General features: G+C 40.2%; 1 protein-coding gene across 1 annotated transcript; it reads left to right on the forward strand.

The window, feature by feature from the left end:
- Positions 1-481: 481 nt before the first annotated feature.
- LOC145943252 (uncharacterized protein F54H12.2-like) lies at positions 482-3,789 on the forward strand. The gene is made up of 4 exons (XM_083050722.1): positions 482-1,748; positions 2,057-2,181; positions 2,452-2,689; positions 3,707-3,789. Exons 1-4 carry the CDS (start codon positions 482-484, stop codon positions 3,787-3,789), a joined length of 1,713 nt encoding a protein of 570 aa, XP_082906848.1.
- Positions 3,790-14,730: the final 10,941 nt, after the last annotated feature.

The raw sequence follows: 14,730 nt of genomic DNA on the forward strand, positions 1-14,730 counted from the left end.
GCGCGGGCTGTGGGTAAAGAAGCTTTACGCGCGGGCGTTAATATAATCGATGATGTAGAAAACAATACTCCGTTTAAGGTAGCGGCTAAACATCGCTTTAAAGAATCGCGTAACAATCTTAAAAGACAAGCTAAAGAAAAAATAACTAGCCTCATGAAAGGTTCGGGATATAAATCGGATGCGAAAATGCACGTAGCTCATTTTCCCTTTGTTGGGCTTGACACGCGCATCGTTAAACGCCGCCGCTCGAGTAAGAAAAGTTTATCGAAAAGCAAGACGAAAAAGAAGACGAATACAAAATCATCGAAGAATAAGAGGAAGAAAGCCCGTACGACGGTAAAAAGACTTAAGACGTCCACGAAACGACGTAAAATCGGCAAGAAACGTACCGTATCCGATATATTTTCTTAATCTATTTTAATTTACACGCATTTAACCGCGACGAGGACAGCGACGACGAAACAATTGTCTGAGAATAAGTATGTCTTTTCTTCACACACATTCGAGCGAGTGTTTAAAGACTGAACTCGATCTCTTTTCCCTGCCGCCCACACAAACTAGTATCGAGAGTTCACAATGGATTCATTACAAGCCCGTGACCTCTCTCTCGGACGATTCACCGATAGAATTCGTCGTCCCCGGTCACGGAGAAGAATATCTAGATCTCACGCATACTCTGCTGAGTCTTCGCGTACGCGCGAAATCGAGCGACGAATCAGCGGTTCGAGTTCCAGGAACAAGCGGCACAACAGCAGATACCGCCGTAGGTCCCGTAAATCATTTTCTTCATTCCATCTTCAATCAGGTCGACGTGTATTTCAACCAAAAGCTCGTGTCGCCTCCAAACAACGCTTACGCGTACCGCGCGTACATCGAGGCATTGTTAAATTATTCTTTACCCGCAAAAACTTCCCATCTAACGTCATGTCTATGGGACGCGGATACACCGGGTCGCATGGACGAAACGCTGGAATCGAAAGGCAATACCGCTCTCGCGAGATGCGCCCATTACATTCGCAACGGGCAAGCGATAGATCTTATAGGACATCTCCATTGCGACGTTTTCAATCAAGACAAATTCTTAATTAACGGAGTGGAAGTACGACTGAGACTCGTCCGCTCGAAAGATTCATTTTGCCTCATGGAAAGCAACAGCGCGTCAAAAATACATATTCTCGATGCCAGCTTGCTAGTGAGAAGGGCGAAAATAAGCGCCGGAGTGTTACTCGCGCATGCTCGAATGCTGAGTAAAGTTACAGCTAAATATCCGCTTACGAGAGTCGAGGTTAAAACATTCACGATTCACAGCGGTGTTGTGGGCGAATCATTAGATAACGTAATACTCGGACAACTACCGAAACGAATAATAGTCGGATTTGTTAATAATAAGGCATTTAACGGAGATAGAAAATTAAATCCGTTTAATTTTAAAAATTACGGCATAAATTTCTTCTCTCTGTACGTCGACGGCACGCAAATTCCTAGTAGGCCATTACAACCGGTTTTCTCGCCGGAAGAACCGCTTTACGTCGATGCTTATCAAATGCTCTTCTCGGGAACGGGCATCCATTTCTTAAACGAGGGAAATTCCATAAGTAGAGACGATTATTCCAAGGGATACACGCTTTTCGCTTTTGATCTCACACTCGATTTGTCCGCTAATTGCGCCGGGCATTGGAATCTTGTGAGACACGGCAGTTTACGATTAGAAGTACGATTCGAAAAAGCGCTCACCGAGACAATTAACTGTATTGTTTACGGCGAATTTGATAATGTAATAGAAATAGACTCGTCTCGTCAAGTCATTTTTCCGGTTAAATTTTTTATCGCGGCATTTACATGTCTCTCGTCGCAACGTACGATTAAAATTTTTTGTATTTTTCTTATCCCCGCTCTCTTCCACTTCCACTCGCCGACGCGTTTCACGAGAAGATAAACTTATAATGTAACAAAAAGAAATATCAGTTTCCTTCGAGACGCGTTCGTCGACGGTTCGTGAAAAACTTAAACCTCGCCAACGAAAGCGTATAAGTTTTTCTTCGCAATATGGATATAGTCATTGACATTCAAGGCTTCCGCGATGCGAGCGAGAAGTTTCTTCCTAAGGAAGTCGCGGTTGTCGCGATCGTCGACCATTGGATTATGATACCGCCCTATCCGTTCGCTGAATTACCCGAAAAAGTAAGACGACAAAACTGCTGGCTTGCACGAAATTATCATGGGATCGAATGGTTCGATGGCGAGGCTAATCCAAAATATTTTACGCGGCATTTACGTGAAATTATAAGGCACACGCGTCACATTTACGTTAGAGGCAGTGAAAAAGCACATTACTTGCGAAATCTACTTTCCAGAGAGATATATAATTTGGAAGGTATCTCTCCAGCATTCAAAAATCTATTGTTGGAGGAAGAGTGTGGACAATATTGCGCTCATCACGGATTTCGACAGATATTTCATTGCGCCTTACATAACGCTTACAAATTGAAACGCTGGCTACTCGATCAAAATAATACCGGCAGCAGCGATACTCTCAGCGTTAGTCAGCCCACTACTTGTAGTTCTCCCGAAAATTATCAATTGAGTGACGACGACGACGACGACGATGATGATGGCTACGAAAGCGTGAAAACTGACTGCGACAAGGATTACGCTGCTAGCAACATAAATGTCAATCCCGTTCTAATTCGTAATATTCAAACTCAAACGGATAATATAATAGAGACAAAAAATTTGTCAAGCGTCGAGCAGTCAATTAAAAAAGAAGAAGAAAAAGAAGAAAGATTTGCGGGAGAAATAAAAACCGAAGTTATTCAAATAATATCAGGATCGACGCGTTCGTCTTTGTGTCGAAAAAATGAACTCTTGCGAAATTCTACGAGCATTGCGCCATATCGATGCCAAGCATGTGGGTGTCTATCCCGCCGACAAAGTTCCGAGGGTGTAGACGAGGTCGACGGCTATCGTCGCTAATACAGACGATCATAAACGACCTGGAGAACATTGGGTCGCCTTTTTCCTCGATGAACACGGAACAGGCACCTACTTCGACAGCTACGGAATACCGCCTCTGGAGCCCGAATTTCTCCTTCGTCTTCGACGAAACTCAATCATCCATCGATGGAATACCCGACAACTACAAGGATTTTTCTCACAAACTTGCGGACAATATAGCTGTGTATTTCTATATTACATGTCTGTTGGTTACGATCTTAATCAATTTCTTACTCTATTTACCGAAAATTGTGAACACAACGATCGATTAATCGTACATTTATTTCGCAAAATCTTTCTTCGTTGAAATAAGAAACGTGTTAACGTAGTTGCTAACCGATATCATATTTAATTCAGTAATTTTAATAACATACTTTATGTATCGCTTTTAACTTTATGTATTTGTAATATCAATATATATGAAAAATTTATAATAAATGTGTGTGTAACTTTTTTACTTGAATTCTTTTATATTTTTCCCACATCTTCTACCCTTTACCTCATAGCGAAATAGAAACTCGATCTTTTTAAAAACTTTAGCGTAATTTACGGTCTCGGCAACGACATTTGTCTAAATATTGCGTCTCAGTCTCCGATGCCCGAACATATTTAGTTTTATTACCCGCCCATTGTCAGCGAATGCTACCCTTCCTATCTGTTCCTACGTATCGTTTACTAGAATGCGAACTCGAATGCGCGTGTTTTCTATTAGGCCTCCTTTTGTTACCCGAGGTGTCGATAATATCCGACAACGCGGCGCTGAAGCGATTAGCCGAAATTGTAAGCGGGCACTAATCACTTGTACTTTTTTTATTTTTTTCAGCAATAAAACCTTTACGTAGCGTCACTAGAATGCGAACTCGAATGCACGTGTTTTCTATTAGGCCTCTTTTTGTTACCCGAGGTGACGATAATTAGCCTAAATTGAAAGCGGAGACTAGCCGCATGTACTTTTTGTATATCTTTTTGTTTTCTTTATTAGCGACGATGCCGACGCTACCCGTCAATGCAACGCCGAATAATGACGGTCAGCCGAAATTAGTGCGTTTTTTATTTATCTTTTTCAGCGCTATACACGATCACTTGTTGTTCTTTTCTATGATGTTTTACATATGTTTTACAATGAAGTTCCACGAGCAAAATATGATAATATATTGACTAAAGAAATTCCGACCACAACAACTAACCTTTAAGATGTCTTAATTTTCGACTGCAACTGTTAATTACTAAATATAATGTAGAATAATTGTTTCACATTAATTAAACTTACGATTGAGAAGACACAAGTGAGTGTCGAAACGTATCGACGTTATTGTTAATTATAATGTACATATTATATCAACTATCTTTCATGTATATTGTATAATTAAAATTTAAATACATATTCACCTATTAACGCTCGTAAATAAAGCCTATCTTACCCTTTAACGGATTTATCTAATAACTACGAGCTATATAAAATATTATATATTTATTATATTTATATATTGTTACGTCCCTGGTCTTTCTTCCCCTGAATATCATCCCTTGAGTGTCATCGAGGAGCTTCATCGTAAAGGGGGTTGTTTATTGACAACCGCCCTGTCATTGTTTTTCGGCTCCATGACAGTTTTTGGTCTGGCTGACGCATCGAGCGGACGCATGTGGATCAGACAAGCTTTCTTACATTGTATATGCAAATAATATTGTATCTCGTTGCTTTCGCGTATTGGGTTGTGATATTAAAGGTCATTGCTTCCTTACGAAAGTGGATTCATTTCGCGCGCGAGTGAGTGCGAGAGTGAGTGAGACATTTTTGCGAGAACCGCAAAAGCCGTTCCGAGGACGTAACATTTTGGCAATATGTTCTACAACATTACAATTCCCTGCAATAATGTTTTCAGAAAATAAATCATCAAATTCATCAAGAAAATCGACAAAACTTTCTTTTTCTACTTCAGTTAAATGTTGAGAATTCGTTTCATAGAGTTCTTTCAAGGGGATCGGAACTTCTTTAAAAGAATCTTCAATTCTAGCTATTTCTTTTTCAAATATCGGAATTCCAAAAGCCGATTCAAAGACTTTATCCAAATTAACCATTTTTAGAAAATCTATTCCCAAAAGACATTCATCATTTATGTCTGCAATAAACATTGGAATTTCTAGAGAATATTTTCCTAATTCAACTTTAATTTCTGCCCAAAACTCTACACGAACTTTTTCTCCGGTGGGATATCTCAAATTAACAAACTTCTTACAAATCTTTCTTTTCTTTTTATCAACAAATTTGCTATTTATTATGGAAACATCGGAGCCCGTGTCGACCTTGAAAGAACATACTTTTCCCCTGTAAATGAAATAATCGTTATTCTTAATCCTATTAACATTTAATACAATTTCCGAGGAATTTTTCACGGAAGCCAAACTTTCCCCGGAAAGTTCGGCTAAATCGAGTTTCCCTTCTCAATAGGACATTCGTACCGGAAATGTCCGATTTTCCCACATGTCCAACATTCCCTTCGGCCGGCGCTAAATTTGCTGCCTGGCCAATTTCCTTTTCCATTATTTTCCTTCTTATTTTTTTCATCCCGTTCGCCTTCTAATTTATTACCCTGCACGCTCTTTTTTTCAACACCCGAAAAATTTTTATTAAAATTTAAATTTCCTCTCTTTTTCTCGAAACCCTTCCCTTGAATTATTTTTATTGCTTTTGCCCTTTCAATTGCCAAACTCAAAGAGGTTATATTTTCCAATTGTAAAGTTCATTTGACAAAACTATCATATATCGCCGAAACGAATTGCGCGCAGGCGATCTTATCTCGGATTTCGTGTGGGCACTCGGGATACGCAAGGCGTACCAATCTTTCGAGTTCTGAACCTAATGTTGCCAAATCTTCCCCAAACTTTTGTTTCCGATTTGTAAATTGTACGTAATAATTTTGTGATAAGTGTCCTTCTCCAAAACGTAATTCAAGCTTTGATTTTAATTCATTAAATTCTAAATTGGACACGTCTTCTACTGTCTCTAATACCGAACGCGCTTTTCCTCTCACACTCGAAGCAAGTGCAACAGTCTTTGTTGCATCATCCCAACTATTTGCTCGTGCAATTAAATTAAACTGCGAGAAAAATTCACGAAGTGATACTGTCCCGTCATAAGTATCAGGTTTTAATTTGAATCCTAATATCGCGCGAAAATCATTCTCTCTCTCATTTGAAAAGTGCGCACCCAAATTTCCACACGTTCTATTAATAGAAGGACTTAGCTGTAGATTTTGTGGTCGGGAATGAATCTCTTCTAAGGCTTGAAGTTCCTCGTCGTGACGACGCAGCATCGCCGCAATTTCGTCCTCTCGACGTGTCTGCTCCTGTCGCATCTCTCGCATTTCTAGAAGGAGAGCCCGAAGAGTTGTAGATTCTGTCGCTGCTGGTTCTCCTGCGACTTCCGGTAACGAGCCCGTTTGCTCTCTCGATTCCTCGCTGTCAGTCGTTCGAGACAGAGCTTGTGAACGGGTAATCCTCGGGGAATGTAACATTTTCGATGTTCTGTTCCGCTGCGGTGAGATGTTCCTTTTATCCCGGACGAGCCCCCAAAATGTTACGTCCTCGGAACGGCTTTTGCGGTTCTCGCAAAAGTGTCTCACTCACTCTCGCACTCACTCGCGCGCGAAATGAATCCACTCTCGTAAGGAAGAAATGACCTTTAATATCACAACCCAATACGCGAAAGCAACGAGATACAATATTATTTGCATATACAATGTAAGAAAGCTTGTCCACATGCGTCCGCTCGATGCGTCAGCCAGACCAAAAACTGTCATGGAGCCGAAAAACAATGACAGGGCGGTTGTCAATAAACAACCCCCTTTACGATGAAGCTCCTCGATAACACTCAAGGGATGATATTCAGGGGAAGAAAGACCAGGGACGTAACAATATTTATATTCTGTGAAAGGGGATTTAAAAAAAATATTTCCTAATTATCTCTTTGCAGGAAACAGTGCATCTTGTCAGAGAGCCGATTTGATTTTTTGAAGGATCTAGTAATAAATAATATTTATTTATTTTTATATATAATATTTATTTTATGTAATAATATTAATAAAAATGGAATTGAAAGATTTTTCCTCCTCGTTTTCCACCTCGACCTCTTTGCCCCCTTCTTCCACCCCCAACCATTTTGAAAATGTGTTGGCGGTGGTGGCGGCGGCGGTGGTAATTGTGGCGGCGGCGGCGGTGGAAATTGTGGCGGCGGCGGCGGCGGACATTGTGGCGGCGGCGGCGGACATTGTGGCGGCGGCGGCGGACATTGTGCTGGCGGCGGCGGTGGTAGCGGAGGCATTTGCACCTGTTGCTGTTGCTGTTGCCGCCGCTCACGACGACGTTGGCGATAACGTCGACGACGATCCGTTTGATGAGCCTAAAAAAATTAATAATTTTCAAATAGTAAAATTTATTCTCTCTCTCTCTCTCTCTCTCTCTCTCTCTCTCTCTCTCTGTCTCTGTCTGTCTCTGTCTCTGTCTCTGTCTCTGTCTCTCTCTCTGTCTCTGTCTCTCTCTCTAAATACATTTATTTTATAAAAATACTCACAGCTGGAGGTGCTTGCACAAAAATTATGCATCCCCGGGGCACCGGCATATGGCCAGGAACGGACGGCACAAAATTGACTGGCAAGTGGTCAGGAATAGGCGGCATCGGTATTGCTGCAAAAAATGTTTTATATATATAATGCATACAATATTTGCACATGTATTTATATACGTACATATATATACATTGATAAATATACAAAGGTCAAATAGAGGTTATTACAGGTTAGAAAAAAATCATTGTTTACAAGAATAATGTTACGCCATAAATGAATAAATGAATGCTTTATATAAATATAAAATGTGCAATATTTTAAATATTTGCGTATAATATGTACGTATATATACATGTACATATATAAATACATATATAAATAAAGAGAACAATTACTTACCACGTTCATGGTTCGCCATTATGCTAACATGTACTATCGATTATCGAGTGCAATTACATCGTTTATATCACGCGATCTAAACTTCCATATGATTTTAGTAGCACAGAGTATATAGAGTATAAAGTATTGTTTTGTTGTCAGTGCAGAGTGTTCTGTGTTATTAGAGTATTTATTAGAGTATTATTACTATTATTTAGAGAGCATATACATTCATTATGCCTAAATATACTAATAAGCATACAACAGTTTCGGCACAACGTGTGTCTTCATCACAAAAAATGCGTCGCATGCGACAAGCGCGTGACAAAAATTTTTGTGACAATTCTTTTGTTGTGAATCAAGAAAGAATTGATGAGGACTCCAGAAAAGGATCATTGGAATGCGTATCGCATTTCATGGAAATTCCAGGTAAATTACACCAATTATATGCATGCGAGGATAAAAGAAATGTAAATGATGACATGTCGACATCGCAATCATTATCTATGGATACATTTTCTCTATTATCTGAAAAAAAGATAAATATTTTCGATGATGATGCTTCTGTGGGATCACTATCAGATGTTCGTGAATTTTGTGAAAATTTGACTAGTTTGTCGATAAACAAGCCGTACGCATACACAGATTAGGCAAATGTTATGACAGATAATGATGCGTTGTCACCGCAGTCGTTTACATTTCTTGACAATTCTGCAAATTCATGCATGGAATCGGAAAGTATGCAAAACAATATCAAAGATATCAAAGACACTGAAAACATTGAAAATGTCGAAAACGTCGAAAATGTTGAAGACATCGAAAATGTCGAAGATGTCGAAGATATAGAAAATTTTTTTGCATACTGATGAGAATATCGACGCATATCGTTTATATTCTGAAGAGATTAATGGACGACGTATCGTTGATTTTGGGCATGTTTTTGCTGAATTGCAGAAAATATCCACTCATTGGCTCGGCGAATGTCGTTTCGCTGATCTTGTATTACGCGAAAAGAAGTCTGACGGTCTGAAAAGCAATTTTTCTGTCACATGTCGAATGTGTAACAGGTCATTCGACTTTTGTAGTGAACCGACAGATGACAGAATATTGGATGTCAATAGTGGTATCGTATCCGGTACTATATTGACAGGGACTGGTCATAAGCAGCTTGAAGAACTTCTTGCTATTGTAGATATTCCATGCATGGATAATAAAGAATATATAAGACATCATAATGAAATGTCGGAAGCCTTTGCCGCCGCCGCGGAAAAAGAAATGCGCGTGGCTGGCGAAGAGGAAAAACGTTTGGCAATCGAAAGAGATGTCATAGACGGCATTCCGCATATACCCGTGATAATAGACGGCTCTTGGATGAAGAGATCCTACCGTACTGGTAGTTACGATTCTCCATCCGGAGCAGCTATTATTACGGGATATCATTCTAAAAAAGTGTTATTTGTTGGTGTCCGTAATAAATATTGTATTATCTGCGCGAGAGCAGCTAAAATTAATGTAGTAGCAAAAGAGCATACATGTTTTAAAAATTGGGAAAGTAATCAGAGCTCCACCAGTATGGAAAGTGATATAATCCTCGAAGGCTTCCGACTTAGTTTAGAAATGCATGGCCTTATTTATAATAAATATATCGGTGACGGTGATAGTAACGTATTAAAAAAATTGAGAGATTTTCCACCGTATCCAAATATTGTTGTGGAGAAGATTGAATGCACGAATCATCTTCTCCGCAATCTTTGTAATAAAATACGTGAAGCAGGTAGTACCGGTAGTAGAAATATATCAAAATTAAAGAAGGTCGTTGAGCACAGCGTTATGAAAATTCGATCACGCTGTGATCAAGGCTGTCACCTTTCGCCGCAATCGTGAAGTTAGTTGGCAAACAAAAATTTTAGAATTAATGAAAGATTTAAATAATATACCTAGCCATGTATTTGGTGAACATAAAGATTGTGCTTCTCTTCAATATTTCTGTAATGGACAACAGAAAGAAGGCGAGCAAAATCTTGTGCCCCAATTACAACGTGCAGGATTATTACAAAAAGTAGAAAATGCTATGAAACGCATTATAGAAAATGCCGATAGTTTACTATATCAATTTACTAGTAATTCCGTTGAAAGTTGTAATGGAAATATAAGTAAATTTATTGGTGGCAAGCGCGTTCATTATGCCATGAAAGGTTCTTATCAGACACGCGTTAAAGCATCCGTAGTGCAATGTAATACTTCGCGAGCCTTAAGTTCTGTTTGTGCGATAGATAAAAAACCACCCACACAAACAGAAATTATTGAAAATAGAAATATAAAAAAAAATGCCAACCAACTTCAACGAACACGTGCGGCGAAAGAATTAGGTCTCTCTGTTCGTACATCTAAATTTTCCGCTAAAATAACGGTTGATAAAGATTATGGACCAAATGTAGAACGGCCAGATATCGAAGGTAATATGTACGAACAGCTGAGACTTAATCATTATGAAATGTTATTAGAGCAACAACGTAATTGTGCTGTATTGGAGTGTGCTACACGGGATCAGCATGAAAACCCGGAGTGGCACAACGTACGGCGAAATCTTCTCACTGCTTCAAACTTTGGAAAAGTTTGTAGCAGAAGAGAAACAACTTCGTGCCAAAATCTTGTGAAAGCAATTCTTTATCCTTCTCGATTGACGGGCGTGGCTGTTGAGTGGGGTAAAGAAAAAGAGATGATGGCACGAGAGCAATTGCAGGTGGAATTAGGGATAGAAATTAATAATTGTGGTATATTTATAGATGAAACTATCCCATATCTTGCCGCGACGCCTGACGACATTGTCGGAGACGATACTATCGTTGAGATTAAATGTCCTTATGCGGCGCGGCATGTGTCTCCTATCACTGCAATGCTCAATAAGATTTCACATATTTATAGAATATTTGATAAAATGGATGACACTCGAATGAATCAAAGACACGCGTACTACTTCCAAGTGCAGGGATAACTCCACATAACGCAAAGAAAGTATTGCATTTTTGCTGTGTGGACACCCTTTGGATTAAAGTACACGATTGTCGAGCGTGATGACAGATTTTGGGAAACAAAAATGTCAGCACTGCTGAAACGATTCTACGAGGACTGCTTGGTTGCTGAAATAATAGATAGTAGAGTAGCAAGAAATATACCTATTCGGGAACCGCAGTATGTCATCGAAGCACAAGCGGCTCGGAAAAATAACATAAAAGTGGAAAGTGTTATCGAAAGCACTACTACCACTGTTGCTATTCCAGAAATAGAGCAAGATGACGATTGCATTATAACTGATTACTCGAATGAAAAACGAGATGTAACTGAGGATGACATAAAAAGACTAAGAAAAATGTTAGATGATGTGATACCTTCTCTTTTATTAGTAAAGAATAATGTTTTGCCCATAGATAGTAAATTAAATGATGAATCGTTAGATTTATTTTTACGCATTGTAAGAGAGACTTCTTGCTTTGAAACACAAAGTGTTATATTTAGAATACCCGCACATAAGTGAAGCTAGTCGTAGCAATAAAAGCTTACAAATTATTGGCGGAAATTGCACAGATCATTGGCGATGCATTTATTTTGATGGCACCGAACTTCACGTGTACGACAGCATACCTGATACTACGTACGATAAATTGCATGCTAAAGAAAAAGAATATATTCGCCTTCGTTATCCCAAGATAAACGAATATGATATAATTTTCGAAGAAGTGCAAACACAACCGGATTGCACCTCTTGTGGAATTTATGCTGCGGCTTTCGCTACAACTGTAGCCTTGAAAGGAAATCCTTGTAATGAAAAATATTCCAGTGACGTAAAATGCATGAGACGTCATTTAATTAAAATTCTAGAAAGCAACAAATTATTGCCTTTTACGAATTAATATTTTTCATTATTTAACCCATCTTTGTAAGCTTTTATTGCTGCCATTATGCAAAAATAAACAATGATAAAATAATGTTACGTCCGGCGGACTCCACGATTCTTTTCTTTCCCACGACCAAGGCGAAGTTTGTTGTTAGGTAAATAAAAAAAGGAAGAAAAGAGATAATAATAATCTAAGCGGCACGTATATAATAAAACGAAAACGTGCCCAGCGAAACGGACAGCTGCAGATATCGTGAGCGACCGATAAATATCACAAAATCGGTAAATAAAAAAAGACCGGGCGGAAAGATTCCGAAAAGCGGATTCTAGCCGACACCCTCGCGAATAATAAGTTAAAATCACACATCGGCAAAACACCAAGACGGCGAGAGCGGGTCGAAAGCGAGCCCACCTTTGAGGGAAAAACTAGAACAACGAATTGATAAAATTAAACGTGCCGAGCGAAGCGGCACCGCAGCGGAAACTCTCGCGAGAAACCGACAAACATTGTAAATCGGGAAAACACAACGACGGCGAGAACGCGCCGAAAGCAAATCCTTCCCTAGTAAGATTAGGGGAAAACAAATAATGAAAACGAAAGTGTGCAAAATAAGATAGCACACCTGCGGGTATTCTCGCGAGAAAGCGGCGAAAAATATAAAGATTAAAAAGATGCCACACGCATCGCCTCTCAGCAAACAAGCTCTAAGCCGCACGTGAGGGCAATAAAGCGAGAACCCGCCGATAAAAGCGGCACTAACAAACGACAAATATCTCGATATAGGAAAAACTAACAACAAACACCGCCGCCGATATCGAAATCTCGAGACATCCCCGTTTTTGGGAAAGCGAGCTCCGATTCGCAGACGCCTGCACTAAACTTTGATTCGTCGATCCTTGCAACGCTCCCCATAGAAAGGGAAAGTAAAAATATTAAAAACGCGATTATAAACTTCTATTCGCAGGATTTTGTCAAAAGGCGGAACGGAGGGCGTGAATCAAAAACCGGGATATAAACGCGAACTTCTCTGCGGAGCGTCACTTATCGTTCTTCGCCGAACATCCACAGTTTTTCCTTGCGTTTTCACCGCAACACTTAGTGCGCGAAAGACTTCTCAGTGCGAATTCTCAGTGTGAGATCAGCGTGAACACTCAGTGAGAAACTCTGTGAACTTCCGGCATAACAACAATCGGATAGACCAGCCAGAGCCAGAGCCAGAGCCAGAAGCAGACGAAAAGAAATATATATATATACTACGTTCACTACAAGTAGTAAGTCTATTTTTTATCTCACCCTACTAAAAGGAGTTCTTGGATAAATAATATTATTTAACATTTATTATTTATTTAACTGTCCAACAGACGTTATAGAAAAGTTCGCATTAAACCCCCTCGTCCTCTCCTTATCACCATCGGGTTCCCTGCATAATAGCAGTGAGAGCTCCTGATCTCACGGGTTCCCTGCGTAATTGCAGTGCGAGCTTCTGATTTTGCGGGTTCCCTGCGTAACTGCAGAGTGAGCCCCACGACCTCTCCTTATCTCGCGGGTTCCCTGCGTAACTGCAGAGTGAGCCCCACGACCTCTCCTTATCTCGCGGGTTCCCTGCGTAACTGCAGAGTGAGCCCCACGACCTCTCCTTATCTCGCGGGTTCTCTGCGTAACTGCAGAGTGAGCCCCACGACCTCTCCTTATCTCGCGGGTTCCCTGCGTAACTGCAGAGCGAGCCCCACGACCTCTCCTTATCTCGCGGGTTCCTTGCGTAACTGCAGAGTGAGCCCCACGACTTCCCCCACCATACTAACGAACAGAATCATAAAGGTGCAAACTTTTCAATAATATATATATATATATATATATATATTAAATAAATATTGAAGTTATAAAAAACATATATTGAGCAAATATTATATCCATGAACTCCCTCGAAGACTCGCTTCTTATCATTGTCATTATTTAGTGAAAACCCAGCAGCACTCAAAAAGGGTTATAAAACACTCGCGGAATCGGCGGAATCGACGCTTAAGGCGAGAAGTGGTTCGGGCTACGGCCGACTCATTCCCGGACGATAGTCCAACCCAGGAATTATTAGAGCGTTTAATTACTGAACACATTCATATAATAAATAAACACAGCAGAAATAGGAACCCTGACACTCCCCTTGACCTTCTGATTTCCTCTCCAGAGCCATCGCGCATTCCGTCTCCAGTACCTCAGAACCACCCTCCCACTCCTCGTCACAATCATTCTCCCTCCCCCTCACCACTTAATATAGAGTGTGACGAAGGTTGCACTTGTCAAGAGGTAGAAGAAATCCCCTTTATTTATAACGAGGCCTACTCCTTTTTAAAGAGACACATCGAGCAAATTCCATTCCAACACGAAGACGAATGTTATAGATGGCTCCTTTCTAATTTCCCTATACTAGAGCTCCCACTCCCAGAAGGTGTTTACACCTGCGGGCCAGACGATCCCGATGAAGAGCAGTTCATGAGAATTGTAGCGGGAAGTCTCCCCGGCGCCCTCATCCCTATGTTTACCCCTATACATCCCAACCCTATCGGATTCCCCGTCGATATCCTCCGCGCCTTCCTTTTCCCTTCCACCGTCGAAATTACCGAACTCTCATAAACTTGCAGTCCCTCTCACGCACACACACGGACACTATTTTTATATATCTATTATCGTTTAAATTATTGTAACCACCAATCGGGACCCTAAAATTTAAACAATAACTCTCCCCCCTTTATGTCCCGATTGATGACCTCCGTACTTATGTAACACCCGCGAAACACACACACACACACACCTATTTATAGATTAAATCCCGCGCGCGAGTTAATTGTTACTTATGTATCCGTCTTTTCACCGTTTTTATTTATATGAATAAAACTTAATTT

This window comes from Prenolepis imparis, unplaced genomic scaffold, assembly GCF_030444845.1.
Source record: "Prenolepis imparis isolate NDT839.2.m4 unplaced genomic scaffold, iyPreImpa1.0 SCAF_11, whole genome shotgun sequence".
NCBI classification, from domain to species: Eukaryota; Metazoa; Arthropoda; class Insecta; order Hymenoptera; family Formicidae; genus Prenolepis; species Prenolepis imparis.